The sequence below is a fragment of the Platalea leucorodia genome (genome assembly GCF_965183815.1).
Source record: "Platalea leucorodia genome assembly, chromosome: 5".
Classification (NCBI taxonomy): domain Eukaryota; kingdom Metazoa; phylum Chordata; class Aves; order Pelecaniformes; family Threskiornithidae; genus Platalea; species Platalea leucorodia.
This window is the reverse complement of record NC_138827.1, coordinates 84273320-84300602: the sequence shown is the minus strand read 5'-3', so window position 1 is coordinate 84300602 and position 27283 is coordinate 84273320. Positions and strand designations below refer to the sequence as shown.

At 68.1% G+C, this 27283-nt stretch overlaps 2 protein-coding genes across 2 annotated transcripts in view; both read left to right on the top strand.

The window, feature by feature from the left end:
- Positions 1-60: 60 nt before the first annotated feature.
- Positions 61-5761, top strand: DES (desmin). The gene is made up of 9 exons (XM_082312563.1): positions 61-676; positions 2454-2514; positions 2717-2812; positions 2901-3062; positions 3154-3279; positions 4004-4224; positions 4358-4407; positions 4582-4664; positions 4813-5761. Exons 1-9 carry the CDS (start codon positions 123-125, stop codon positions 4852-4854), a joined length of 1395 nt encoding a protein of 464 aa, XP_082168689.1. The 5' UTR covers positions 61-122; the 3' UTR covers positions 4855-5761.
- Positions 5762-8300: 2539 nt separating this feature from the next.
- The window catches only part of SPEG (striated muscle enriched protein kinase), a gene marked incomplete at its 5' end in the record, with an annotated part of 39524 nt that continues 20541 nt past the window's right edge, over positions 8301-27283 (top strand). The window contains 8 exons of the mRNA XM_082311504.1: positions 8301-8709; positions 19999-20038; positions 21369-21403; positions 21837-21926; positions 22175-22556; positions 23652-25183; positions 26205-26348; positions 27048-27230. Coding sequence (XP_082167630.1) covers positions 8301-8709; positions 19999-20038; positions 21369-21403; positions 21837-21926; positions 22175-22556; positions 23652-25183; positions 26205-26348; positions 27048-27230 — 2815 coding nt within the window. The remainder of the gene's footprint in view (positions 8710-19998; positions 20039-21368; positions 21404-21836; positions 21927-22174; positions 22557-23651; positions 25184-26204; positions 26349-27047; positions 27231-27283) is intronic.

The window sequence follows — 27283 nt, the reverse complement described above, 5'->3', positions numbered from 1 at the left end:
ATGTCAGCAGGATACAAATAGCGGCAGCGCGGGTCCCCTCCCGACGCCTCGCCGAGCTGCCGGCCGCTCGCCAGCCCCGCTGCCTGCTCCCTGCTCCGGCCTCGCCGCCCCACGCCGCCGCCATGAGCCAGTCCTACTCCTCCAGCCAGCGGGTCTCTTCCTACCGCCGCACCTTCGGCGGTGGATCCCCGGTCTTCTCCCGCGCCTCCTTCGGGGGCAAGGGCAGCAGCGGCAGCTCCGTCACCTCCCGCGTCTACCAGGTGTCCCGCACCTCGGCCGTCCCCAGCCTGTCCAGCTTCCGCACCACTCGCGTGACGCCCCTGCGCTCCTACCAAAGTGCCTACCAAGGTGCCGGCGAGCTGCTGGACTTCAGCCTGGCCGATGCCATGAACCAGGAGTTCCTCCAGACCCGCACTAATGAGAAAGTGGAGCTGCAGGAGCTCAACGACCGCTTCGCCAACTACATCGAGAAGGTGCGCTTCTTGGAGCAACAGAATGCCCTCATGGTGGCCGAGGTGAACCGCCTGCGGGGCAAGGAGCCCACCCGTGTGGCCGAGATGTACGAGGAGGAGCTGCGGGAGCTCCGGCGTCAGGTGGACCTGCTCACCAACCAGCGGGCTCGTGTTGAAGTCGAGCGCGACAACCTGCTGGATGACCTGCAGAAGCTCAAGCAGAGGTGAGGAGGGGCCCCGACATGTCCCTGTGGGTGTCCATCCCTGCATCTCCATCCCTAGGGATGGGCGGTGGCAGAGCTCGCCCTGGCAGCCCTTTGGGTGCTCACTGCCGTCCTTGTGCCCCATGCTCGGTGCCCATTGTGTCCCCGCTCCTCCGTCCCCCTCACCCTGTTCCCTGGGGCGGGAGAGCACCCCGGCCGTGCCTTTTGCTCGGTGCACCCGCCTGCAGGGCACTTTGCATGGTGCCAGGTCCTGGCATGGTGGCTACGAGTTTTGGGAGGGAGAAGGGCACCCGTGACCCAGTACACCAGTGCTGGGTGCTCCCTGACCCACGGTGTGGGGCAGGCGGGGGGCAGCTGGCCCAGTGTCATGGGACAGGGTGAGGGAGGTGCCCACAGCCTGGGTATCTCAGCAGGGCACTCTGGATGGCCGCTGCTGGCCCTCGCCAGGTGCCCAGGCAGCACCCAGCAGGCAGAACGGCTTCAGCAGCAGGGGTGTCCCCTGCACCCTCCCTTGCAGCGGGACCAAGGCCAGGCTCTGATGCCATGGGATCCCAGAGCTGGGGGGTTGGAGTGCCCCCCCTCCGGGGTCCCCATCCCAGCTCACGCTGGGGAGGGCTGGCCAGCCCATGGGTGCACTGAGCCTTGCGGGATGGACAGACGGACAGAGCCAGCCAGGCAGGCGGAAGCGGGGGGGAGGATGACCGGGGTGGGGGGGTGGGAGGGGTGCTCCGCCAGCTCCGGAGGCGAAGGAGGGAGGGGAGGAAGCGGACACACTTCCGCAGGCCAGGGATGCTCCAGGCCTGCCGTGGGTGTTCACGGTGCCCTGGGAGCAGCGGGGACCCTCAAGGATGCCACAGGCCTCGCTGGTGGTGGGGAGGGGGTTGGGGCCAGGGGGGAATAGCCAGAGGGGCGGCCGGGCCAAGTGACCCCCCAGGACCGACCAGCGTGGTGGCACCCAGCAGCAGCAGCGGATGCTCGGTGGGAGCTGCTTGTTCTGATGCTGGTCTGTGCCTTCCCTCCTGGCCTCTGTGCCCCAGGAACGCCGAGTCCCCATCTCCTGGGGGTGACACAGCCTGCTGCCTCCCCCTCGCAGCCCCAGCCTCTGCCCCAGGCGGCCAGCACTGGGGTGCCGGTGGGGCAGAGCCCCTGATGCTGGGAGGCTGAGGGATGGCAGCACGGAGGACCCCTGAATGTCAGGGGAGGAGCAGGGTGCAGAACAAACGGGTGTCAGGTTCCCGTCACCCCGTGTGCCAGCACTGCCCGGGCACCTCCTTCTCCTCCCCGCCGCCTTCGCCTGACCAGCAGCCCGTGGCACTGCCCTCTCCCCTGGCACAGCCCAGCTCCCCAGCCCTGACCTTGGGCTCACACCCCAGCAGTCCCTGCTCCATACCCCCATCCCACAGCACCGCTGAGACCCGCCTGTCCTCCTGCTGTCCCCAGGACAGCTCACCCAGTGGCCATCCCTTGGGCCCCCTGTGCCGGATCCTGCACCCCGTCCCCCCGGCTGCTGGCCACTCTGCCCTATAAGGGCCGGGGCAGCGCGCGTGGCACCGAGCTGACCTCATGCCTTTGTGCTCTCTCTGGCGTTGACTATAATAGGGAATGGGAGGAAGAGCCCCTGGCCCCACGCCAGCCCTCCCGCCGCCCACTGGGAATGCAGGACAATCCGCCGTCTTTCCACCGGGCCATGCTGGGCTCAGGGACAGCAAGGGGGGACACTGCTGCCGGGGGACGGGGCTCCCTCTGGGTGCCCCTGACCTCCCCTCTCTGCCCCCAGGCTGCAAGAGGAGATCCAGCTGAAGGAGGAGGCTGAGAACAACCTGGCTGCTTTCAGAGCCGTGAGTACCTGCCCCACCACGCGGCGTGGGACCCCCGCCTCCCCTCCCACCCCCATCTCCACCCGGCAGCCCGGCCCCAGCACCGGGGCATGGCCCTTGGCACAGCTTTGCACCCTCCAGCCCCAATGCGTGGTCCCTGCGCTCCCCCCGTGCCCCCAGGGGTGTTCACCCCCCCGCTGCCCCTCACTCTGTGTCCCCCCAGGACGTGGACGCGGCCACGCTGGCACGCATCGACCTGGAAAGACGCATCGAGTCCCTGCAGGAGGAGATCGCCTTCCTCAAGAAGGTGCACGAAGAGGTAGGTGGGGGGTGGCCCCGTTTCCCGCGGGCACCCATGGGGCTAGGGGATGGAGCGGGTGCCCTGAGGTGTCGCCTTGTCCCTCCAGGAAATCCGGGAGCTGCAGGCTCAGCTACAGGAGCAGCACATCCAGGTGGAGATGGACATCTCCAAGCCCGACCTGACGGCTGCACTGCGGGACATCCGTGCCCAGTACGAGAGCATCGCTGCCAAGAACATTGCCGAGGCTGAGGAGTGGTACAAGTCCAAGGTGCGGGAGGCGGCAGGCTCCAGGCTGGCCCCGGCGTGGTGTGTCCTGGCCATCCCAGTGGCCATGCCCGCTGACCCTGGCCTCTCCCCAGGTGTCTGACCTGACACAGGCGGCCAACAAGAACAACGACGCGCTGCGGCAGGCGAAACAGGAGATGCTGGAGTACCGGCACCAGATCCAGTCCTACACCTGCGAGATTGATGCCCTCAAGGGCACGGTGAGCCATGGGCAGCGTCGAGGAGACCCCCAGCCTCCCTGCAAGGACCCACTGCTCCAGGGCTGCTTGGAGACCTCTGGGACATCTCTGGGTTGGGAGGCTTTTCCCAGCTCTCTGAGTTGCTGCCATGGGGGGACTTGTCCCCGAGATTTGGGCTGTGCCTCCCCCAGCAGCACTCTGGGCCTCTGCAGGGTGTTTTGGCAGAGCCCCCGGGGTCAAGGCGCAGATTGCAAAAGGTGCCCCAGCCCGGGAGGCTCCAGGCAGGCGGGCGCAGTGCTCAGGGTGTCTGGTTGCAGGCTGGGAAGGTGGTTGCAAACAAACAGGGCACCACAGTCCCACTTCAGCATGGTCACGGTCACAGGAGCCAGCCAGCAGCCACCAGTTTAGCAGTGCCACCCCCGGGCAGCCATCGGGTGCTCCTGCGCCTCTCTGCGCCCTCCTGCCGGGGTAGGATGGCTTTGCTGGGGGGCCTGGGTAGGTGGGCAGAGGGTGCTGGGGTTGCCCAGCACCTGCCCAGCTTTCCCCCACCAGACCCTGCTGCCCAGCGCTGGGCAGATGGAGGGTGACGGCCGCCCACCATGGTCCCACGTCAGCTGGACCCAGCCCAGGGCTGACCATGGCCCTCGCCATGTCCCTAGGACACCCTCAGCACCCCCAGGCCCCACCCCATGTGCCCCCTGGCCCCTCCGGGTCTCCCCCTTGCTGAACCCCCCTGTCCCCCCAGAACGACTCACTGGTGCGCCAGATGCGGGAGATGGAGGAGCGCTTCGCGGGGGAGGCCAGCGGGTACCAGGACACCATCGCCCGGCTGGAGGAGGAGATCCGGCACCTGAAGGACGAGATGGCCCGGCACCTGCGTGAGTACCAGGACCTGCTCAATGTCAAGATGGCCCTGGACGTGGAGATCGCCACATACCGCAAGCTGCTGGAGGGCGAGGAGAACCGGTGAGCGGCAGGGGGGCAGGACAAGGTGGGGGGACCAGCAGGGTCAGCTGTTTTCCGGGCCTTCCACCCCATGAGCAGCTGCCCAAGGGCTGGGGCTGGCTGGCGCTGAGCTCTCCCCTCTCTGTCCCCGCAGGATCAGCATCCCCATGCACCAGACCTTCGCCTCTGCACTCAATTTCCGAGGTGAGCATCACCCCATGAGGAGGGGGGCCTGGGACGAGTCCCCGGGGGTCCCCAGGGTGGGGGCAAATCTCCTTCCTGGGGGGCTGAAGCCAGGCGGGCAGGTTGGGGACCCACGGATGTGCCCCCATGCCACACGTCCCCACGGTCCCATCCCCTGTGTCCTCCCGCCTGCAGAGACCAGCCCAGAGCAGCGCGGCTCCGAGGTGCACACCAAAAAGACCGTGATGATTAAAACCATTGAAACCCGCGACGGGGAGGTGAGCGCAGGGCAGCACCGGGGGGTGGTGGGGAGGCAGGGGGGCCGAGCATGGTGCCGGTCCCCGTGCTCGGGGTTCCGGTGCTGGCATGGCATGGGGCTCTGGTGCTGGCACAGCATTGCATCTCACGGTGCCTCTCTCCCGGCAGGTGGTGAGCGAGGCGACCCAGCAGCAGCATGAAGTACTGTAGAGGAGGCTGCTCCGGCAGCCTACTGGCACCTTCTGTCCCTGCCTCCGTCCTGCCGCCAAGCCCCCCTCCTGCCCCCCACCTCGCCCCCCGGTGCTCCCCTGGCACTGCCCGAGGGGTCCCCCCCGCGCAGCCACCTCTGGGCCCCCCGCAACCCCCGGGCTCTCTCCTTCGGCTTCGAAAGGCTCGCTCTGCTTTCGCAGCTTTGCAGCGGCAACGCCAGCGTCAGGATCAGGCCCGGGCCGGGGGGGCGGCAGGAGGGAGGGAGGGAGGGGACAGGCAGGAGGGGCTGGGGGGAGCAGGTGGTGGCCTGGGCCAGCTCCCCGGAGAGCCGGACGGTCCCAGCAGCGGGTTCTGGATCCCCCCGCAGACCCCTCCCCGCGCCGGGCACGGGCTCGGGGTTCGTCCTGCGGGAGCAGCGACCCGTCACCCCCACACCGGCATCACCAGCCTCCCCGCAGCTGGCACTTCTCCGGGTGCACGGTGGCGATGCCGGGGATGGGGAGAAGCGGGGTCCGGGCTGAGCCCCCCTCGTTCTCTGCCTGGCTCGGAGCCAGGGTGCTCCCAACCTGCGTCCCCCCCCGGCCCCGGGGGGGTGGGGCCCTGCTCTCCCCCGGCCCGAGAGGCAGCCCCATGGGGCAGAGGAGGGCAGCGCCCGTCCCCCCCATCGCGGGGACCCCCAGCAGCAGGAGGCTGCGCGGGGCCAGGCTCGTGAGCCGAGAGGGTACCCGTAGGTGGACACAGGAGAGAGGAGGAGTGAGTGAGTGGGAGAGAGGGGGGAGAGAAGGAGAGGAGCCGGAGAGAGGCCCGGGGGCCAGGGCAGGCGTCCCCACCCCTCGCCCCACCGCACCCCCACCCCACAGCGTCTACGTGACTCTTCAGGCGGCTGAAATAAACAGCGGAGCATCAACCCCTTCCTCCTGGCGCATCTCTGGGGCAGGGATGGGATGGGGTGGTGGGGAGGTGGCACCCAGGGGGGCATCGCACAGGCGGGGGTGGATGGGGGGGCCAGCACGCCCCCGAGCCATCTTTTCCCTAGGCTGCTGGTCCCCCCAAAATGTGTGTGTCCCTCGCACTGAAGGTGCCGCAGAGCACTTTGCTGCCTGTGGTGGTGGGTTTCCCAGTTGCACTGGCTGGGGGAGCCCTGCTGGGGCTGGGGGCAGTGTGAGCAGGTTTGGAGGGGCTCTGGGTGACTGTCCCTTGTCCCCCCCATCCACCCAGGGACTCACACCATGGCCCGGGTGGCTCTCAGCCCCACAGCCGCCCCCTTTCTGCCCTCACCCGGGTCAGCCCTGCCCCAGACCCACACCTGCCTGGGACCTCTCCAACCCTCCCCACCATTGCCATCGACCTGCAAGCAGAGCCCCCCTCATCCCAAATCTACCTCCTCCCCGACACCCCACAGGCATCAGCCCCACCACCCCACACCTGCCCCTGCCCCAGGCTCAACCTCCAGCCTCAACCTGCCCCCTACGCCCTCTCCCCCCAACACATGTGCCCCCCTCCCTGTGGTCAGTGTTTGGGGGTCTTGGCTTCAGCTCCTTCACCCCAGTGATGGGGGATGCAGCCAGGGAACCCATGGTCGAGCATCCCACGGGGGAGTGAGATTCAGGGCTGCTCTGCCCCGGGAGGTGTTGGAGGGTCCGCACCCCGCTGCCAGGCAGCAGAGCCCTGGGATGCCAGTGGGCTTGGTAGGGGGTGGCATTTTTAGGAACAAGGCAGGTGCTGCTGCCAGTAATGGGGACGGGGCTGGGGGGTCCCTGATGGAGAGGCCAGCATGGCGAACCCCAGTTTTGGCTGCGGGGTCGGCCAGGGCCCGGGGGGGGGTGTTGGATCTCAAGGGCTGTCTCCAGCAGGTGGCCCTGTGACATCGAGGACAGTCCCCAGGGCTTGCCTGGGGAGGGACAACACCTCCCTCCCTGCCCGACCCAGGCTGGGCCAGGGCTCTGCCCCTGGGGCTGGGGGGGACAGGCAGGGCACAGAGCAGCCCTTTGCCCGCAGGGCAGCGCAGGCAGGGAAAAGCCCCCCAAGCCTCTCGTGGGCTTCTCCCCCAGCCCCCAGAGACCCTGGGGCTTGCTCAGCTGCTCTGCAGCCTGGCTGTGGGTCTAGCAGGGCATGCCGCTCCCGCCTGCCCCAGCCACCCAAGCCGGAGGGATCCTGGGATCTTCTCCTCTCCGGTGATGCTCCACTGATGCAGGCACCCTTGGTCTAAAGCCGGCGGAGCTGGTCTGCAGCCGGGAAGCAGCGTGCCGTGTCGGGAGCTGGTCTGCAGCTGGGAAGCAGCGTGCCGTGTCGCTTGCGTCCTGCTCACCCAGATTTACAGCCCCCGGCGAGGGCGGCCAGGGCCAGGTGCCGAGACGTGTGCCATCGTGCCGGGAGCCGGGGAAGCCCTGCCTTGCCTGGGGGTGGTGAGGCAGCGTGAGGCACAGGCGGTCCCTGGTCACTCGCTGCCTGGAGCACAGCATGTGGGAGCTCTCATGGGGCACTCCAAACCCGAACAGCGGGGTGCTCTTGCTCCAAGCAGGGCTTGAATGGGGGGCTGGCCGGACCCACACTGCCCAGGGCAGTGAGGCAGGGGCTCGGTGAGAGAAATGAGGTTTCGCTGTGTTTGGATTTGGGGTAAGCAGGGATGCAGGGATCCCTCCCCCTGCTGCCTGCTGGGGATGGGGCAAAGGGGCCCTGCGGGGCTGGCTCCTGCCCGGGGTCTCGCGTTGCAGGAAGCATGACGGTGTCCTTTCCCTCCACATGCCACCAGGGTCTCTCTGTCCCGATCCGGTGACACCGCTGGAGAAGGGGAAGGGGGGGAGGAAGGTTGGGTCCCCCCCGAGCCTCGCTGCTAATATGGAAAGGTGCTGGCCCCTTTCTATCTTTGCAAGCGGAGCTGGGCTGCAGGGCCGGGGCGGCGGGCGCGGAGAGGGGGAGCCCGGCCAAGGAATGTGACATATCAGAGGCAGCTGCCACTTCGGGAGAGGGGGCAGAGGGAGCGCAGCTTGCTGGGGGCCGCGCGGGACAGGACGGGAGAGGGGGGGGACGCCACGGCCCCAGCGCCGGGACGGCTCAGCGAGCAGCCGGCACCCGCGGGACTCACACCCAGGCTGGCGGAGGAGCAGGTGCCGAGGCGCTGGGCAGGCTCGGGGTCGCAGCGGAGCATGGGGTGTGGGTGCCGCACTGCACCGGGTGCTCGGTGAGTGGTGGCTCGGCAAGCAGCAACCCGAGCCCCTGCCTAAAAATAGCCCCTCGCTTGCCCACGGCGCTGCGACCTTCGGGGCTGCAGCCGGCGGGGGGGAGGCACCGAACCGGACGGCACCTGGACCGGGGGGCCACCTCTGCCCCAGCACCCCTGGCAGGCACCCAGCACCCCCGAGCTGCGGGCAGGGGGAGAAGAGGGGCACGGTGCTGCCGGCTCAGGGCGGCGAGGGTCACGGGCGTGGGCAGGGGAGCTACAGACCATGCACCGAGCACAGGGACACGGCGGCACAAGTAGGGCCGGTGGGGAGCCCCGAGCGGCCCCGCCGAGCCCTGGCATCCCCCCGAAGCGCGCCAAGGTCACGGCGGAGCCGGGGGCACCCGAGGAGGGCCCAGCTCGCCCGGTAGCGCCATTTTTTGCGCGGAAGCTGAAGAATGCGGCAATCGGCACTGGCTGCGACATCCGGCTGAGGGTGGTGGCGGTGGGCAACCCCCAGCCCAGCCTCCGCTGGTACCGAAACGAGGAGCTGCTGGCCCCGAGTGAGGAGGAGTACGGGACCCTCTGGATCCGGGACAGCAAGAAGGAGGATGCCGGCGTGTACACCTGCATCGCTGAGAATGAGCGGGGAGAGGCCATGACCAGCGCCGTGCTGGCCATCATTGACATGGAAGGTAAGGGCGGCGTGGCCACTGGCACAGCTGTGCTGGCACAGCCGTGGGCACGGGTTTGCTGAGGGTGGCAGCGGTGCTTTGCAGGCTCCTGCTGCAGAGCATGCCTGGCACCAGCCAGGGCTCGGCTTTGCTGCGCGTGCCCCGCTGCAGGCTGGGGTGCCCGGTGCCGGCAGTGCCGGGGCAGCTCTCTGGCCTGGAGCGAGCATGTGGCTGCAGCACTCGCTGCCAGGCCAGGCAGGGTGCCAGGGCCGCGCACGGAGGTGTTGGGAGCATGTGATGCCAAGCCTGCTTGGGGCAGGAGGAGAGAGAGAGAAAGAGATGGGGCTTGGGTGCACAGCACCAATGGTGCCACCCTCCGCAGCTGCCGACACGGTCCCCGGTACCCCCCGGTGCCCCTGCACCAGCTGCCCGTGGGCAGAGCTGCCCCTGGCATCACCATCACAGCTGTGCCAGGCACTGGGGCTGCACTGGGAGAACTGGGACTGGTGGGAGGAGCCTAACACTGCAGGAGGTGGGGCTGTCAAGTGGGTGGAGCCAATGTCCTGCAGTGGGCGTGGCCTGATGGTTAATTAGCAGGGGTGGAACCAGTTTTTGCTGGCCCCTTAGAGCCCTATGGCAGCCCCTCTGCTCATTGCCCCCGGGTGCAGCAGCTGGGCACGCTGCTCGGGTGCACAGGGAGTGCCTGGGGGCTGCTGTGGGCCCTTGCATGGGTGAGCCTCATCCTGCAGAGGGGCCAGGCAGGTTTGGGGCCACCTCCCTGGGGCATTGCAGACCTGGGTGTTGGGGAGCGTGTGGTGCTGGCTGGTGACACTGGAGATGTGCTGTCTGCGTGGGGACAGCGAGGGCAGGGAGTGAGGGAGGCGGTGCTGAGCCCCGAGGCTCCAGGGAAGGAGCTGCACCTGGGGCTTTGCAGCAGGAGAGGCACGCTGGAGATGCTGCACCTTGAGAGGGGGACTGGGTGGCAGTGGGGGGCAGAAGGAGCCTTTGCAGTGCTGAAGGGGAGCAATGGAGGAAGAGGAGGTGATGCTCTGTGTGAGCTGGGAGGCTGGAGGAGTGGTGTTTGGAGGGTGGAGGAAGGTGCATGTGGTGCTTGTGGGCCTGGTGGGGGGAGAGGGGGAGCAGAGAAGTGTGCAGGAGGGGTCCTGCCCTGCAGCGGGTCTGCACGGGGTCACCGTGCATTGCACCTTTGGGGACCGTGGCACTGTGCAGTCAGATGCATGGCGCTGTGTGTGCAGAGAGACTGGGAGATGTGCATCGCCCCAGAGGGTGAGAGCAGCCTGTCCTGGGGGGCTGAGGGCAGGGGTCACTCTGTTCTCACACTCCAGTGTGCAGCAGCACCTGTCCATGGCACCGCCGGCCCGGGCCCCCCGCCTCTGCCCAGCGGTGCGGCACCGCCTGATTTCCCCAGGTGCCCGTTCCTGTAGTGCTGACGCACTCATCCCTGGTCCCGATTCCCAGCTGTCGGCCCTCGCTGCTGCCTTTCTGGAGCAACTGAGGGAGGGACGGAGCAGCCAGAATTGCCTAATGCTCAGGGTGAATGTCACCCTGCCCCGGGCATTCCTCCCGGCAGGCGCTTGGCTGTGGGTGCACCGCCATTGAGCAAACAGCCGCCCAAAAAGCCAGTCCCGGGGCAGAGGTGCCTCAGGAGCCACCCAGGCTCCAGGGCACCAGGCTGGGTGAGGAGCACGGCAGCCCCTGTGGCTTTGCCCTTGCCCCGGGGCAGAATGGTTTCTGCAGTGTGCAGCAGCAGCGCACAGGGAGCACCATGTCCTGCTGGGTGCTGGAGAGGGGTGCTGGTGTGGAGGTGACGGGATGTGGTGGGGGTCCAGCCCTACCGCCTGGCCCCGTTGCAGGGCTCTGGCACTTGGCATGTTGTTCCCCCGAGGCCATTTTCTCCATGCTGGCAGTCGAGTGGTGAGATGGGTCATCGTGTGAAATGGAGGAGCCGTGCCACCGCTCTACACCCGCCTGCCCTGATACCCTGCCAGGATGTGTGCTGTGGCTCGCCAGCCTCCAGCATGGAGGCCCTGGCTGCTCAGGGGCTCCCCATGCTCCCTGCTGAGACTCAGCTTTCCAGGGACTATGGAAGTGCCACTGGTGTCTGTGTCATCCCTGTGCCAGGCAGGGACACCCCATCCTTGTTCCCTGGGGAGCCCTGTGAGTCGGGTCATCGGCCAGTTATGGGGCAAGGGGGATGTGTGCAAGGTCCCCGGGCAGGATAAGGTCTTTCTCTGGGCTCGGGGTCCCAGCCCCCAGTGTCTGGAGGTATTGGGGTGCCCTTGCTCCGCTTGCCTCTGACGGGTCATAGTTTCTGGTGGGCCCAGAGCCTGGTCCTCCACCTACTCTCCCTGGCGCACGGGCCAGGCTGCAGCTCTCCGTGGGGCCAGCATCAGCTCTTCCCAAGGTGGCTCAGGTCACTGCTGGTGGGGTGGGGGGATTCTGTGCTGCCCAGCTCCACGCTTGGCCCCGGCAGCTCCTCCTGCTCCAGCTCAGCATTCCCCCTTGCTCACACGAGCCCAATTTAGCTCCTCTAATCCCTTGCCCTGAATCTGTCGCTCCACCCCACTAATGATTTTCTCCTGCTCTTCTCCCAGGTCCCCCGAGTGCGTCAGTGCCGGGTGTGGGGAGCGGGGAGCGTACGTGTGGGTCTGGCCAGGCAGCCGGGCGCAGGGGCTCCCAGGGGCACACTGTCCCGCTGTGTCCCACCACTCTGCCCCTCTCCTGCTTCAGCTTCTCCCTCGTGCCCTGCTCCATGGGTGCAGGTGGGGTGCATTGGCCCTTCTCACACCAGCACCAGGCTGGTCCAGGGGCTTCCCAGGTCCATCCAGGGACCCTCCAGACCCTTCCAGCCAGCCCTGGTCCCCACCACGTCTCCATCGCCCCCAGGCTCACTAAAGCCTGTATCACCTCTCAGCTGCATCTCCTGAATTTTTTCCCCATAAACCGGATTAAATCACCTCTTAAGAACCCAAGCTAATCTCCTTTTAGAGCCCAGCCCTCCCTTGCAGTGCCAGTGCTGCCTGATCCTCCCCGCTGGGGCTGCCTCTTGTTTCAAGGTTGGATGTGCCCGTCTTAGGCTCCCAGTGCAGAGTCTTGCTCCGCTTGCCTCCACCTGCACTCAGCAATCAAACCGTCTTGGAACCTTTCCTCTGCCCAGGGAACAGCCTGCACCCGCCTGGATTTGAGGGCAGGGAAGGGGCAGGAGCTGCCTGTGCGTGGTGGCCCTGCAGGGCCCCTTCCCGTCCAGCCCAGAGTTACAGCGGGGCAACATGGGCAGGCTTTTGCAGCTGGTGGTGCACGGCGATGGCAATGGCACCCTGGTGGGTATGGCTGCGTTGACAGTGTTCCTGGTGGCTCAGCACCTCTGTCCATTTATCTCAGTGCCTAATTTTAGTCCCTTACATTGCAGCACCATGCCCATATTTAATGCCAACTGCCCCTTCCCTCCGGAGCCCCTGCCAGCCCTGCTCAGGGACTGAGCGGGACCTAAAGCCTCCCTTTGCCACCTCCTCCCTCCTGTGGGACTCTCTGGGGCTGTCTCAGTTTCCCCTTGCTGCCTCTGGCTGTCCCCCCAGCCCCGGGGCACAACAGCATCTCGGAGGAGCTTGGGATGCAGCAAGGCTGCCATGCCCCACCATGGGGTGGGCACCGTGCCCGGCTGTGCCAGCGCAGGGGCTGTGCCAGCGCAGGGGCTGCCCCTGCAGAGCTGCTTGGCCAGTGCCACCCTGGGTGCTGGTCTCAGCTGACGCAGGGACAGGTGCCTGGGGCTGGGCAGTGCAGGGGGGACGGGGCTGGACCTGGCCCTCAGGATGCCCGCAGCCAGCAGGGCCGGCGGGTGGGCTAGCTGTGCAGCCACCAGTCCCCAAGCCCAGCCACGCGCCCTGGGGCTGCATCCGTTCCCTGGCCCTGAGGGTGGCATCGGGGCCAGCCCACAGGCAGCTGCCGGGGACCGGAGCTCCCAGCTCTGCCCCCAGCCACCTGGGCAGGGGGCTGGCGTGGTGGCCACGCGTAGCGGCCACACGTAGCGGGTCCCCGTCCTGGGGCACCACAGACCGGGAGGGCTGCTCCCTGGTGAGCGGAGCGGTGGGTGCAGCTGTCCAGTCAGTCACCTCCACCCCTGCCCTCTCGCCCGCTGCCGGGGGGCTATTTTTGCTGAGGAATGTGCCGTCCCCTTGGATTCTGGCAGGTTGCAGGGTTTGTGTTACAGGCAAGAGGCTGAGACCCAGGCCTGCGGGCGGATAAATATAGCACCACCGCTCAGGGCTGCGTGATGGGGCGACGGCCTCTTCCTCCTCCCGGGGCTGCCCAGCGCTCCCCATGCCCCTCCTGCCTCCCAACACCGGGTTGCTGGCTTGTGCCCTGGCACGGTGGCACTGGGAAGGGGCTAGCTGCTTCTGCCCTGCTGCCTGCACTCTTGTCTGCTTCCCCCCCACCCTCTGCTTGCAGCCCCTCAGCCCCAGGCAGGGGGAATGCCGGGAGCGGGGCTGCCAGGGCAGGGACAAAATGCCTCCTGCCATCCCGCTCCGTGCCCAGGCACCTGGAGCCAAGGTCACATTGCTGTCCTCTGTCCCCACGTCCTCCACCTGCAGCGGGCACTGTGTGCCTGGGCATCCTTCTAGTGATGGCAAGGGGAGGTGATGCTGGGGAGGGCACCTGGGGTGTCCCTGGCCCTCGGGAGAGGGGTCACAGCAGTGCATTGCTCTTCCCCAGGGCCAGAAAGCTGCTGCGGTGCTCCCCTGCCCCGTGACGAGGGCCATCCCACTGCATTTATTTCCCCCTGGGGACAGGGCTGGGGATGGTCCCTACCTACCCAGGCTCCCAGCACATCCCCACCTCCCGCAGACCATCCCCAGCGGCTCCAGGAGGCACAAACACATGAAAGATTCATGCCCAGACCTCCTCCTACCCGAGACGGCTGCATGCACCCGCCGCCATCAATTATTCAAGCACCGAGACAAGGGGGCTGATGGCCAGGGCCGGGTGGCCGGTGCCCAGCTGGTGCTGAGGTGCAGGGGCAGGATCCGTGCAGAGCTGCCGGGGAGGCCCAGCACGGTGTGGGGAGCCGCTGCTCTCTGAGCAGCAGAATTAATGCTGCATTTTGAGCCAGTGTTTGCTATCTATCTGCTTTGCTCGGGGCCGGTGTGTGTCCAGCAGGCGAAGCTGGAGCTGGGTTGCAATGGGCCCACCTGCTCCAGCTCTGCCCCTTGTCCATGCCACTGCCGCGCTGGCCCCCGTCCCCTGCCCCGTGTCGCTGTCCTGCAGAGGAGCAGGGCAGTGCCAGGGCTGCCCCCGGGCTAGGGCAGGGCAGAGGGGCCGCCCTGGGTGCACGCTGCCCTCACCTCCCACCAGACACCTGCAGGGACTCTGGCTTTGCCCTTGCGGGGGGATTTGCAGGTGCCGCTGCCTCTGGAGAGGACTTTTGGGCCCCACAGCAGGCGCAGCCCCTCACAAGTGACCCAGCTGCTCCCAGGGGTGCAGCATCTCTAGGGCAGCGCAGAACCACCTCTGGGGCTTTTGCTGAGGGATGGCTGGGCGGCAGAGCCACAGTCGCAGGGAAGGGCTGTGTGCCCGGCCAGCCAGGAGCCATGGCTGATGGGGCAGCAGACGTGGCAGTCAGGGGATACCCAAATGACTGCATTTTGGCTGGGCACATGTCGTCCCTCCCTGGGGCCAGCCCTGGGGCTGTCTCTGCAGGTGCTGTAGTGGCAGCACCCTTGCCCTGGCACCACCGTGTGCCAAGCCCAAGCCTCGGTGCTCCTTCCTGGCATCCCTGATCAGGCTTTTTGAGTGTGAAAAAAAGGCACGGGCTGTGCAGGTCTGCGGCAGGACCACAGGCATGCACAGCCTGGGTGACAGCACCTGGCAGGGAGACCCTGGGTGCAGAGACCCTGGCAGACATGAGCCCCACAGCCCACCCCTTTACCCAGCCCTGGCTCAGGGGTACCCACCTCTGTCCCCACCCAGGGCTGGGGCGCCCAGCAGAGTCCTCTGGCTCTGACAGGAGATTCCCTTAGTGCCAGCTCTGGCATTCGTGGGACTCGCCTGACATGCGAGGTCTCCACGGAAACCCCGCAGCATCACTCGAATTGTGGGACTGTCAGAAATGTTGTATAAACAGCTCCTTTTGTACTGGGTAATTTGCAAGTTATTATGGAGCCATGAAAAGCCTCACGTTGGGAGTCATGGGCTGGGAGGGGAAGCAGAGAAAAGCTGCCGGAGCTGCCAAGCTTCGCGGGGAGCGTGATGCCTGTGTGCAGCCCCGCGTGGGGCGGCCGGCTCCCCAGGGGACAGGTGAGCAGCATGGGGACAAGCGCTGGGTGGGGAGGCCTCCAGCAGTGTCCCCACGGATGCTCTGCAGTGGGAGTGGGCAGTGCGGACAGCCAGTGGGGCTGGGACCTTGGCAGCCTCTCCAGGAGCCTGGAAAGGGGGCTGATGGGTGCTGCGGGGCTCCACGGCTTGGTGAGCTGGTGATGCAGGGCACCGAGAGCTGTGGGGGGCACGGCAGGCAGGAAAGGCCCCGCTGAGGCTGTGGGGCTGGGACTGCCTCTCCGGCTTATTTGCAGTGTCTCCCAGGGAACAGGGACAGGCCAGCAGGGCTGGGGACACTCGGCTGGGGAGGGCATGCTGGGGTTGTGCCAGCACCCCAGGAGCACTAATAGGTTGTAATGGCCCTGACCAGCCCCAGCAGGGACCCCCACCCACAGCTCCTGCCCACACCCCAGGAGCCCCATCGCAGCTCAGTCCTGGGCACCCAGTCCTGCCCTGGGCTGTGCCGTGGGTCCTCGCCCCAGCACAAGGGGAGGTCTTGTCTGTGTTGTGCAACAGGGACGGGGACGACGGCCTACCTCCCCGGGTCAAGCTTGCGTCCCCACCAGCCACAAAGCAGTGATGCTAGCCCAGCGCTGAGCAGTCCAGCCCTGCCATCCCGCATGGGTCCTAAGGCACCTGTGGGGCAGGGTGCAAGGTCTGCCTTAGGGCACTGGGTGCCTGGGGCTGGAGGCTGTGTGGTTCGCAAGGGGGGCTCATGCGATGGCATGGGCAGTGCCGGGGGGCTGCTGTGAAGGACTGTGCCCGTATTAGCTCTCATTTGCATGCAGGCGGGTCAGCGGTGCTGGGACACACACCCGTGTCTTGGTAAGGGGACCTTTCTGCATCGCTGATGGCTGGAGGATGCAGGGGACTGAGCGGAGGCTGGCAGAGTGCTCGTGAGCCTGGATTTTGGCTGGGCAGCGCCATGGCACGCTGCGTCTGTGCTGCTGTGTGCAGGGCTGTGGCGGTGGAGCTGCCCTGTTTGGGGGGCACTTCGGGGGCGGTGAGCGGAGGGCAGGCGTGCGCAGCGCTGGCGTGGTGTGTCGTCTTATTCCTGTCCCCGTCGGGGTGCGTGTGGGAGCCGCGGTGCTGAGCACGGGAGAGAAGAGCAGCCCCTGCCCCGGGCGGCGGGGCAGGACGGACCGGTGCAGGGGGCAGCGGTGCAGCCGCATTGCTGGGCCGGGGGCTCGGGCCCCTGGGTGCCCTGGAGCCAAAGCCAGCGGGGGGGAGGACGTGTGCCCGCCCCAGCCGCGGCCCCCCCCGCCCCGCGGCTGCCCTCGCCCCCCGCCACCTGTGCCCTGCCCGTCCCCCGCCGCTGTCACTGTGTGCCAGGGCTGGCGGGGAGGCGGAGGCGGAGGCAGGCGGGGGAAGGATGGAGGGAGGAGCACTCCAGTGATGCTTCATGCTCACAGCTCCAGCCCTCCCGGGAGCCCAACCTGGAGAGCCCCTTCCTCTCCCTCCGCCGTCCCCGGCTGCCGGCGGCGGAGGATGCTCGGAGCATCGCTCGCCCCCGCGGCGTGCTGACAGCGGGGACCCCGCCGGGAGCGGGCTGGCGTCCTGCCGGGCCTGAGCCGGTGTGACCGGGCCAGCGGGGCTCTGCAGAAGCATGAAGAAGATCTGGGTGAAGAAGCGTTTCCAGGTAAGGGCTCCGGGCTGCCGCGCCGGGGGGTGCCGGGAGGTGGGGGCAGTGCCGGGGAGCGGGAGCGCATCGGGATGGGGATGGGGATGGGGATGGGGATGGGGATGGGGATGGGGATAGGGATGGGGATGGGGATGGAGATGGGGATGGGGATGAGAGTGTCCCTCCGGCCCTGCCGCTGCCACCCGGGGCTCCCCAGGGCTTCGCCCATCGCCGGCTCCAGCCCCGCTCGCAGAGCCGCCAGCTGCCTGCCTGTCCTCGCCAGCCCGGGCAGGAGGGGCAGAGGGCAGGTGCTCAGCACCGCCTGTGCCAGCAGCGGGGCTGGGACCCCCGCCGGGGGCTTCCCCCCATGCCACAGCCTCCCCCCTCTGCCCTCCGGAGCCGGGGCAGCAAATGGAGGCTGCTTCATGGCTTCCTCCAGCCCCGCTGCCGGTGGTCACAGAGCTGGAGACAAGGCTTTGCATGCGTCATCCCCTCCGCGTCAGGAGCATGGCTGGCACAGGCACGGCTCCTCCGCGGGCCCCGCCGCACGCTCCGCTGCCGAGCAAGGAACAAGGACGTCACTTGGCCTCAATGGGAGTGGAGGATGGGGGGCATCCTTCCAGGAAGCCCCCCGCCCCTGGCTACCCGGGGTGCACAAGCCCACCCCGTTGCTCCACCCAGCGCGGGCACGTAGTCTCCCCACTGTCACCCTGCCTGGTGGCCCAGCAGCGGCTGGGGAGGGGCTGTCACCCACAGCCCCTTCCCAGGGGTGCGGGACGTGCCAGGGGACACAGGTCCCCAGGGATGCTGGGAGCCAGGTGGGGGGGGGTCCCTCCAGGGCAGGGTGGGTGGTGCTGCCTGGCTGCCCCATCTGCCCTTGGGGGCAGCAAGCCCAGGGGCTTGCCCGTGTGGTGGGGCAGGGTCCTGCTCCGCTGGCTGAGCGTGGGGGTATGGGGACACCCACAGCATCTGTCCTTCCACACCAGGCAAGCCACCCACTGCCTCCCCACCTCAGCTCATCCCCGCTCCCTGTCTGCCTGTCTTTGCACCAGTGGCACCAGTGCCATGTGGTGCTGGGCTCCACGTGCCAGGCGGTGGCAGGCAGCACGGGCTGTGCTCCGCGGCCCCAGGAGCCCCTTCTACCCCCTGACTCGCCTTGGCCCCATGGCCATGGCTAGGCATGCCCCGTGCCAGGGCCAGGGCAGGACCCCGGCCCAGGCAGGGTGGGTCTGTGCCTGGCACGGGGAAAGGAGGCAGCTCCAGCTCTCACCCGGCTGCCCCATGGGGTGGGGCTGAAGCCAGGTGCTGATCCCAGTCAGTCCTTCTCCCCACCCCGGGCTGGGTGGGCACAGAACAGGCTCCTGGCGCTCCCCCACTCCTTTTCCCAGGGGGCAAATGAAATCCCAGGCAGGGAGCACAAACCCTGCTCTCCAGCTGGCCCCTTTGCCCAGGCCCTGGCCCAGCAGTGAGCCCCAAGCTGCTCCTGCCCCCTTTCCACCTTCTTGCTCAGGGGGGACCCTGCATCACTCGCTCGCTGCCAAGCAGTGCGTGGGTGCTGCGTCCGAGGGGGGTCCGGGCTGCAGGGTGCCCCAGTCTCGCGGGGACCTGTTGCAGGGCAGAGGGGAGGGGGCTCAGCCACCCCATAGCTCTGGGCGATGGAGCCCAGCCCAGGCCCACTGGGTGCTGCCACCATATTTGATGGGGAGCTGATGGCGCCAGTCCCTGGGGAAGCCACAAGAGCACCCGATAATGGCACTCAATTGCATTTTCATTTTTTAATGGGGGAATTATCCGCCGATGGTGCAGTTAATCACTCATCTATCTTTCCCTGGCCTGGAAGACGGGCTGCCAGCCAGAACGAGCACAGTCAGCCGAGGAGCGGAGGTGAAGCCTGGCTCAGCCTGAATACAAATGTGTCTCGTGCAGCCGCTGCCCTCTGGCCAGCACTGCATGCAGGCAGGGGGCTCGCAGGAGACCCCAAGCGCTGCCCACCAGCAGGGGCTGCTGCTGCAGTGGCAGCAGCTTTGAGGCGTGTGAAATAAGCCTGCTGCCCTTCCAAGGGCAACTAACTGCTGGCCATGCTTGGCTGGCTGTCCCCGGGGCTGGCTGTCCCCAGGGCTGGCTGTCCCTGGGGGCCGTCTGTCCGTGACCCTGCCTGGGAGCTGTGGGGAGGCAGGAGGGGCTGGCAGAGCAAAGGGCTTCAAGAAAGCTGGGTTGTCCAGCCCTGGGCTCCACGCTGGGGAGACAGGGCATGGGGTGTCAATGTCCTGGGGAGACCCCGTCACCCAGACTGGCTGGGAAGGATGCTCAGTCCTGGCAGCCCAACCGTGCCTGTCTGCACGCTGCATCCCCGCTCCTGCCTGCCTTGGAGATCACCCCATCCCTCAGCTTCCCTGGGAGATGGCGGCGGTGCACGCCAGGCCTGGCAGCCGGCTCGCCCTCGGCCAGTCCCCCCCTTGGCAAGTGGGTGCCCGGCCCTGGGCTGCGGCGCAGAGGGCAGCCGAGCTGGCAGCCAGCTCCCAGCGCCTCTGCCCCGTGCTCGGGTCCTGCCTGCCTGCCCAGACGGCGCGGGCGAGCGTGGCTCCCACGCCTCCAGCCCCGCGCAGACAGGCCGGTCCCATGCTGCTTGTGCCAGGCAGCCTCTTGCAGCTGGCATGGTCTCCGCCGGGGACGGGGGATGCTGTCCCCGTGCTGGGCCGGTGCCCGTGGCGGTGTCTGGGCCAGTGCCTGGAAGACGCTTTGCTGGCCTGGTCCCCATGCTGGCGCGGGCGGTGGCTTCGAAGGGGCTGTGGAGCATTTGGGCACCCGCCCGGGCAAAGACCTTGCTGCAGGCGGTGCTGGCTGCAGGCAGCGGTGCCAGGGCAGCTGTGCTGCCCAGGGCTGTCGCTCCCCGGGCACGGGCAGCAGCATAGGGCTGGGGTGCATGGTATCACCCACTGGGCATGGGCAGCGGCGCAGGGCTGGGGTGCACAGTGCCATCACCAAGGGATATGTGTGTATGTGTGCGTGAGCGTGTGTGTGCACGGCTGGGCATGTGCTACACGTGTCCACCTACACCCATCCATGGCTGCGAGCGCGGGGGTGTGTGCCTGGGGGCGTGTGCCTGTGGGTACCCCGGGGGTGTGCAGCCGTGGGGTGGTGTGTGTGAGCGGTGCCGGGTGTGCCCTGCCAGCAGGAGGGTGTGAGCGGCACCACGCGTGCTGTGCCGGTGTGTGAGCAATTGTGGGTGTGAGCGGTGCCGCATGTGCCCTGATGGGATGGATGGGCGCGGGTGTGCTGTGCCAGCAGTGTGCGTGCATGCGTGAGCAGGCGCGTGGCACCGTGCCGTGGGTAACGCTCTCTTCTTTTTTCCTTTGCAGAAGACCGGCCACTCGCGGCGCTTTGGGCGCTTCACGCATGGTGCGTTGAGTTACCAGGACCCGGCTCCCCCTGCCGCCCTTAGCGCGCCGGGATGGGGTCCAGCCCCACCGCCATGCCCAGGGGGGCAGCGAGCAGAGGCTGGGCAGGGATGGGCTGCAGCTCGCCAGCCCCACAACAGGGTCCCGGTCAGCCAGGGACTCCCGGTGTCCCCCACGAGGCCAGGCTCCTCCTGGCCCCGCAGCTCTGGTTCCTTGGGGACTGCCAGGCTATCATGGCCGGGCTGGGGAGCCTGGTGTGGTGGAGTGCATGGGGCAGCTGGCAGTGTGCCGGGCTGTGGAGGGGTGGCTTGGAGTGTGGGGGGGCAGCATGCCCCCCCCCCCTCCCCCCCATGGCAGCGCAGTGGAGGGGAGTGGTGGTGGGGCAGGGGACGCGTCCCTTGCCACAGGGGTCTGTTGCGGCAGCTTGCGAGGGCTTGAGCAGTGGTGGGAAGGAAAGGTTTACCCTCCCTGGCTGCATGACATCGACTTTCCTGGGTGTTAGGCGTTAGAGTGGCACAGATCTGGCCTGCCTGCATCCTGCCTGTGGGGGGGCTCCCACTGGTGCTCTACCCCGAGCATCCCTGCTTTATCAGCTGGGGCTGTGCTCTGGGGCATGGCTGTATCGCGCAGCACTTGCCACTGGTAGGGTAGGAGATGCACGTGTATGTGCCAGAGGGAGGGTGCTTGCACATGGACACACATGTCCGCGTGCCCCAGCACCTCCAGGAGCACCCAGCTGGGGCACAGGCTGGGGGGTCTGGCCTCGAGCTGCGGTGCCCCGCAGAGCATGGGGATGTGCAGGTACTGCGGCGGCGAGGCCAGCCCACGGAGCAGCTCTGGGGACAGGAGGTGGCTGTCCTGCGAGCCGGATGTGGCCGTGGCGTGGGGAGGGGATGGTGCCGTGCACTGTGCAGGCAGGACAGTCTGTGTGCAAGGAGGGTCTGTGTGCAGTGCCAGAGCGGAGTGCGGTGAACATGGGGGCAGAGTGGAGAGGTGGTGGGGAAGTCTGGGGGAGCCAGACATATTTCCATGCCCCATGAGCACCTGGCCCCTGCCATGGGGCCGGGCAGGGCATGGTGTGCCCCTTGTGGGATCCTGAGATGGGCAAACGCCCAGTCCTGGCCCCATCCTCAGACCCAAAGCCTGTCACAGGGTGCCAGGCTCTCCGAGCCAGCACGGCCCACCCAGGTGCTGCCCTGGCAGGTCCCTGCCCACGGCAGCGTGGGGAGATGCTGGGGACAAGGTGCCTCCCTGCTGTCCCCCGCGTCTCCGCAGGCCGGGCCGATAACCGGGTGTTGATGTCTCTCTCTCTCTTGCTGCCCCTATGGAAGCGAAGTTTTCCGCTCCTGCAGGAAACAAAGCTACGGTAGGAAGACCCCTGCCCGATGCCAGCCCTGTCCCTAGAGCGGGCCCTGTGCCCCAGCCTGCTGCCCTGCCCCATCGCTGCCATCATCCCCCTGCCCTGCCTCCCTGTCCCCACGCCGCCTCTGCCAGCTGCATTCCCACTGCCGGCACCGTCTCCCTCCCATCATCTAACGGCGCTCCTGCCCGCTTTGCCTGCCCTCCCCTGCCTGCCCTTGCCCTGATGGACTCTCCCACCCCTGGTCCTGCCTTTCCCTGCTGGCAGCTTGTCCCTGCAGGTCACGGTCGTGCCCTCCGCCCCGGCGCTGCCTCCTCCCGGAGCTGCCCGGGCACTGCTCTCCTGCCCCTGGAGCCGGTGGGTCTGCAAGGGGCAGCGCCAGCCTGGCCTGCTGTCCCCGTGTCCCCTCACCCCCTGTTCTCCCCCCACCCCTCCCCAGACTCGGAGACGGGTGAGGATGAGCCCAGCGATCCCCAGGTGACGCAGCGCAGCGAGCTCCAGGATGAGACGGCCTTCAGCACCCCCACGGGTGAGCAGGGGGCACCCGGCTGGCACCGAGCCCCGGCACCAACTGCCGCACACGGCCCCCCCACAAGGGCTCTGCTGGCCCAGCTTTGGGGGCCTCCATGGGAGGGGGGACTGTGGTCCACCCATGCAAAGGGGAGAGGGCTTGGGGCAGCCTGCTTGGGACACCCCATGGCAGCTCAGCCCTCTCTGAGCAGGGTGCTGGGCTTGTCCCCGTGGGCACCCGGTGTCGGCTCACCCCTCTCCTTCCAGGTGGGTCCGACACTCTGGTGGACGCCTCCATGAACACAACGCCGACCTCGGTGCTGGCCCTGTCGCAGGCAGAGGAGCGCTCCAGCTGGTCGGGCAGCCAGCAGACTGTGGTGGAGAAGGAGACGGACGCCAGCCTCCCCGCACGGGGACCCTACCTCCGTCCCGCTGCCTGGCAGCAGCCGCAGGGAACCCCAAGGCAAGCAAACGCGCCGACTCCGCGCGGCGCCGAGGTCCGGCACCTGGGCGTGGAGCCACTGGTGCGGGCATCACGGGCTAATCTGGTGGGCACGAGCTGGGGGTCGGAGGATAGCCTTTCGGTGGCCAGCGACCCGTATGGCAGCGCCTTCAGCCTGTACCGAGGACGGGCGCTCTCGCTCCACGTGTAAGTAGCTGAGGGAAGTGCGTGGAGGGGACATCTCGCTGGGGCCATCTCCTTCCAACCCCCGCAGCCATCTTCTCCCCTCCGCCTGGGCTTTCTTTGCCTTCGCCATGCCCAGATGAGGAATGGGCGCTCTGAGCAGTAGGCAGCCTGTTCCCGGTGAGGAGGTGGGAGCAACCTGGGCCAGGGGGGGTACAGGCCCTTGGGTAAGGGGGGGACACGTGGAGTGGGGTCCCTTTCTGCTGTGGCCAGGTTGGGGCTGGGGGTAACCCCTGCGCCGCTGCACGAGCTGCAGCATCCCACCCGCAGGCTGTGCCATGGGTGTTCCCCCATCCCACCCAGCCCCAGGGGCTCTGCGTTGCCCAGGGGGTGGGGACCTGGGGGTTCGGGGCAGCCTGGGACACCTGCTGGCAAGGGGTGGCAGCAGGGGCCAGGGACATGCTGCCTCCCCAGGACCTGCTGACGTGCTCAGAGCCCCCGTTCCTCCCTGCCACCTGCAATGCCCATCCCCGCAGGCCTGCTCCTTCAGCCTCCATCCCACCCCTTCTTTTGTTCGAGGCTGCTTTTTCCACCAGAACCTCATCTCCACCTTATGATTTCTGCACCACGAATGCCGAGCCTCCCAGGGGGCAGTGGGGCGGGGGGACGTGCCTGCAGCAGCATGTGTGCGGAGGGGGGCTTGTAGCCTCGGGGACCCCCTCCGCCTTGCGGAAGAGCTGGCCTGTGCCACGCTGCCCTGGCATGCCTGGACACCCCGGAAAACTGGGGCACTCCCCGGCCCTTGGTCCTGTCTGCATGGCGGCCCTGGAGAGGGGACTCGCTGGGTATCCCAGCATCACGGGGTACCCCTGGGCAAGGGGACACCGCTGTGTCACAGCAGCCCAGGGCTCTCATCCAACCCAGCTGGCTCCTGGTGGTCTCTGGGTGGCTGGATTCACTTGCTGGGGCCCCTTGAGGCTCCCTGGTCCTGGGGCTGCCCTGGCCGCCTGCCCCCCTTGCTGTGCCCCATTGGGCACCGTGGTGTGGGCTGGGAGCAGGGATGCAGCCAGGCGGTGAGGGTGGGCTCTGAACCGCACTCCTCCGTCTCTCCCCTTGCAGCAGCATCCCCCAGGGGGGCTACCGGAGAGATGACACCCACAGCGGCCCCGTCTCTCCGAAGCCCGGTGCTGAGCCCCCGAGGTCCCCCGCTGCCCTGCCACTGACTGCCAAGCCACCCATCCTCCGCTCGCCATCTCCCCGCGCCGGCCCGTGCCTGCCGACGCCCGCCGGCGCCGCGTCCCAGCCTGCCGCCCGTGGCCCTGGCGTCCCCTCCTTCACGCCTGTGACCCCCCGCAAGAAGTCCTCGGTGCCGGCAGAGTACCAGGACACCGTCCCCGAGGAGTACGAGGAGAAGATCAAGAAGCCCAAGTCCTCGGGGTACTCGCAGGGCAGCACGCAAGAGTCCCGTCCCGCGACACCGATGAGCGACGCCTCCGGCCGCATCTCCGTCCGGGCATCCCCCAAGCTGGTGCGTGCCGGCTCCAAGATCTTCGAGAGACTGCAGTACTTCGAGGAGCGGCGGAGGAGCCTGGAGCAGGCAGACAGCCCCTTCCCCGCACACCCCTGCCTGCCCTTGCGCAAGACGCGTTCCTTCGACCAGCCCGGCTCCGGTTCCCGCCGTGCCAGCACGCTGGGTGGCTCGCGGGAGGACGTGCGGGAAGGCGGCCGCTGGGAGTCAGGCAGCACGGCGGCATGCCGGCGTTTGGCCTTCCGGCAGAAAGCCGCATCCTTCGACGAGCGGGGCAAGTTCGCCGGCCGCGTCTACGCCATCGAGCACAAGTTTGCAGAGGAGCTGACCCGCATCAAGCGGACGGTCTCCAAGCAGCAGCTGCGGCGCTCCCAGGAGCTGTGCAAAGCCGGGCTGCCCCCGGCCCCCTCGCCCCCGGCGGCCAGCGAGCCCGCCGCCCCCCGCGCCCCCCGCACCCCTTCCTCACAGGGCGCCAGCGGGCGCAAGGCGCTGCTGCCGAAGACCTTCCTGCCGCCGGAGAGCACGCATGTCATCCAGCACCTGGCACTTTCCAGCGTGGCGCTGGTGGGACCTGACGGGGAGCCGGAGCCGGGGGGGCAGCGTGGCAGGAAAGCCCCGGCGCGGGGCAGCGCGGTGGCTGGTCAGCCCACCGAGGTGGAGGATGCGGGCGCCAGGAAGGGTCCGCAGCAAGAAGGCACTGGGGAAGTGAAGAAGAAGGAGCAGTGGCCGTTAGCGCAAGCCACCCCGCAGGGACGGGCTGCCCTTTCGCAGGCGGGTCCCGCCGAAGGCAGCCCGTGCCCGGACGGGGGCCCCGCCGGTGGAGCCCGTGCCCCCGGGGCAGTGAGCGAAGCCCTGGCCGCCCGGCTGGCCGTGCCCCACGGGCTGTACCGGCGGCCAGAGGCGCCCGTGGAGGTGCGGTTCCTGCCCTGGGCGAAGCCGGGGATGGAGCAGGAGGCTCGCCTGGAGAGGAGCTGGGCAGGGCAGCACGGTGTGGGCAGGGAGGTGGAGAGAAGGCAGACGAAAGTGTCGGAGAAGAAAGAGAGTGGCCGGATGGCTCAAGAAGGCAGGAGCACGCGGAGCAAGGGGAAGGGGCGGCGAGCCAGGCCCACCTCTCCGGAGCTAGGTAGGGGCAGGGCTTTCTGCCCTCCTGCGGGCACAGAGCTGGCCCAGCCAGCCCCTGAGTGGGATGTGGGACCCCCAGCCTGCCCCTGGGAGGTGTGGGGAGCCCAGGCTGTGCCAGAGAGCACAGGGGTGGGGTGGGGGGACACAGCTCTGGAGGCTGGGGATGTTGGCACCAACCAGGCCCGTAAGACAGACCAGCCTGGGTACCAGTTTGCTGGGCCTTGAGGTCGTGACACTTGCTGATGTCTCCGTCCCTCCTGCCTGACACGGGAAGGATGCAGGGTGCTGACCTCTGGCACCCAGCCCTGGCTGGTCCCGGCCCCGCCGGGGCACAGGGCACCCATTGCGGCTTGTCCCAGCTGGACCGTGCTCAGTGCTCCGGGCAGGGCGTGCAGCCCAAGCGTCCCCAGGGGATGCTGCAGTGGCTTGGCCGGGGGAGATGTGCCTGGCCCATCCCAGCATGCAGGGGTGAGACCAGACTGCACTCGGGCCGGGAGCTCCTTCCAGGCTCCGCTCTGGACAGAGCGGTGCCAGGCCCATGTGCCTGAGGTTCCTGGCGCAGCCCCAGGACTCTTGCCCATGTGCTGGGGCCATGGGAGGGGAGGGAGCTGGGAGGCCGATGCCGATGTGGCAGGGCAGAGCAGCCAGCACCCCGGGGGGGCTGGGGGGAGCTCGGAACGGGGGCTGCGATGGGCTGTACAACCCTCCTCCTTCCACATCCCGCTGTCGCCTCATCCCTTATGCTGTACGGGGATGTACAGCAGGCTGTACACTCCCTGCCCCGTGGTCCCCTGCCTCGTCCCGCTGCAGGTACTGTGCTGTGGTGGCCCCTGATGTGGCCCTTTCCGCTACTGCACGGCCTGGGGACCTGCTAATGACCCAGTAAGGGCGAGGGGCATGTGGTGGCAGGGATGGGCAGAGGGTTGCAGGGACCCTGCTCTGCCTGCACGCAGCCTGGCACGGCACAGGACGCACTCGCTTCACCCTGCTGACAGCCACGGGGCCCGTCTCTCCCTGTCCAGAGTCCTCGGACGACTCCTACGTCTCAGCGGGTGAAGACCCCCTGGAAGCCCCCATCTTTGAGATCCCCATCCAGGACATGGCGGTGGCCGTGGGGGCAGAGGTGCTGCTCAAGTGCATTGTTACTGCCAACCCCCAGCCAGAAGGTGAGCGACCGCAGGGCTGGGGGGGTCGGGGGGGTGCGAGCGTGGCAGAGGGGCTCTCTGCATGTCCGCGTCCCACCCGTTGAGCCATCCCTTGGGCCACCTGAGCTGTGCAGAGTGGGACACGCGGCCCCAGGCTGGGTGTCTCAGGGAGGTGATGTGCCCACCTCGGGATCACCCTTTTCACCCCGCCTCTCCCCAGGCAGGAGAGAAGTGCTTGGGCAGGGTGTGGGCAGGGTGTCCGCTGTTCCCCCGCGCTGGGCTGGGCTGTAGGGAGAGCGGGAGCGGGGCCACTGAGCACTGAGCGGGCAGGGCCGGGTGATGCTCTGGGCTGCTGTCGGGTATCCCGGGGGCAGAGCCCCAGCGCCCGGCTCAGGGCTGATGGGCTGCGGGCGTGCTGTTAGCCAGGACGTGGGCAGGGGCAGCTGGGCAGCCAGAGCTGGTGCCAGCCACCGGGGCCGGGCAGAAGCGAAGCGGCCTTGATTCCCTCCTCCAGCCTCCACTGGAGGGCAGGAGGATGCCAGGAATCCGGCAGGAGCCAGGCTCTCTCCGTCAGAGGCCGTGGGAACCCGGGGCTGCTCCCCATGGCAAAGGGGTCCCCAGGCCAGGCAAGGGAGCGCTTGGCCTCACCGGGACCCTGCACAGACCCCCGGGGGAGCCTGGGCTCTCCTGCCCACGAGTGACCCTCGCCTCTGCCGGCAGTGTCCTGGAGGAAGGACGGGGTCCCACTGCGGAGCAGCACGACGCGGCCCATCAAGGCGGAGGGCGAGCGTCATACCCTGCTGGTCAGGAGTGCCCGGGTAGCCGACGCTGGCCTCTACACCGTCACCGCGGCCAACGAGGTGGGAGCGACCTGCTGCAGTGCCATCCTCAGCGTGCGGCCCGGTGAGTGCCGGCGGCCTGGCGGCGGGAGCGCGGCCGGCGGTGGGAGGGCCGGC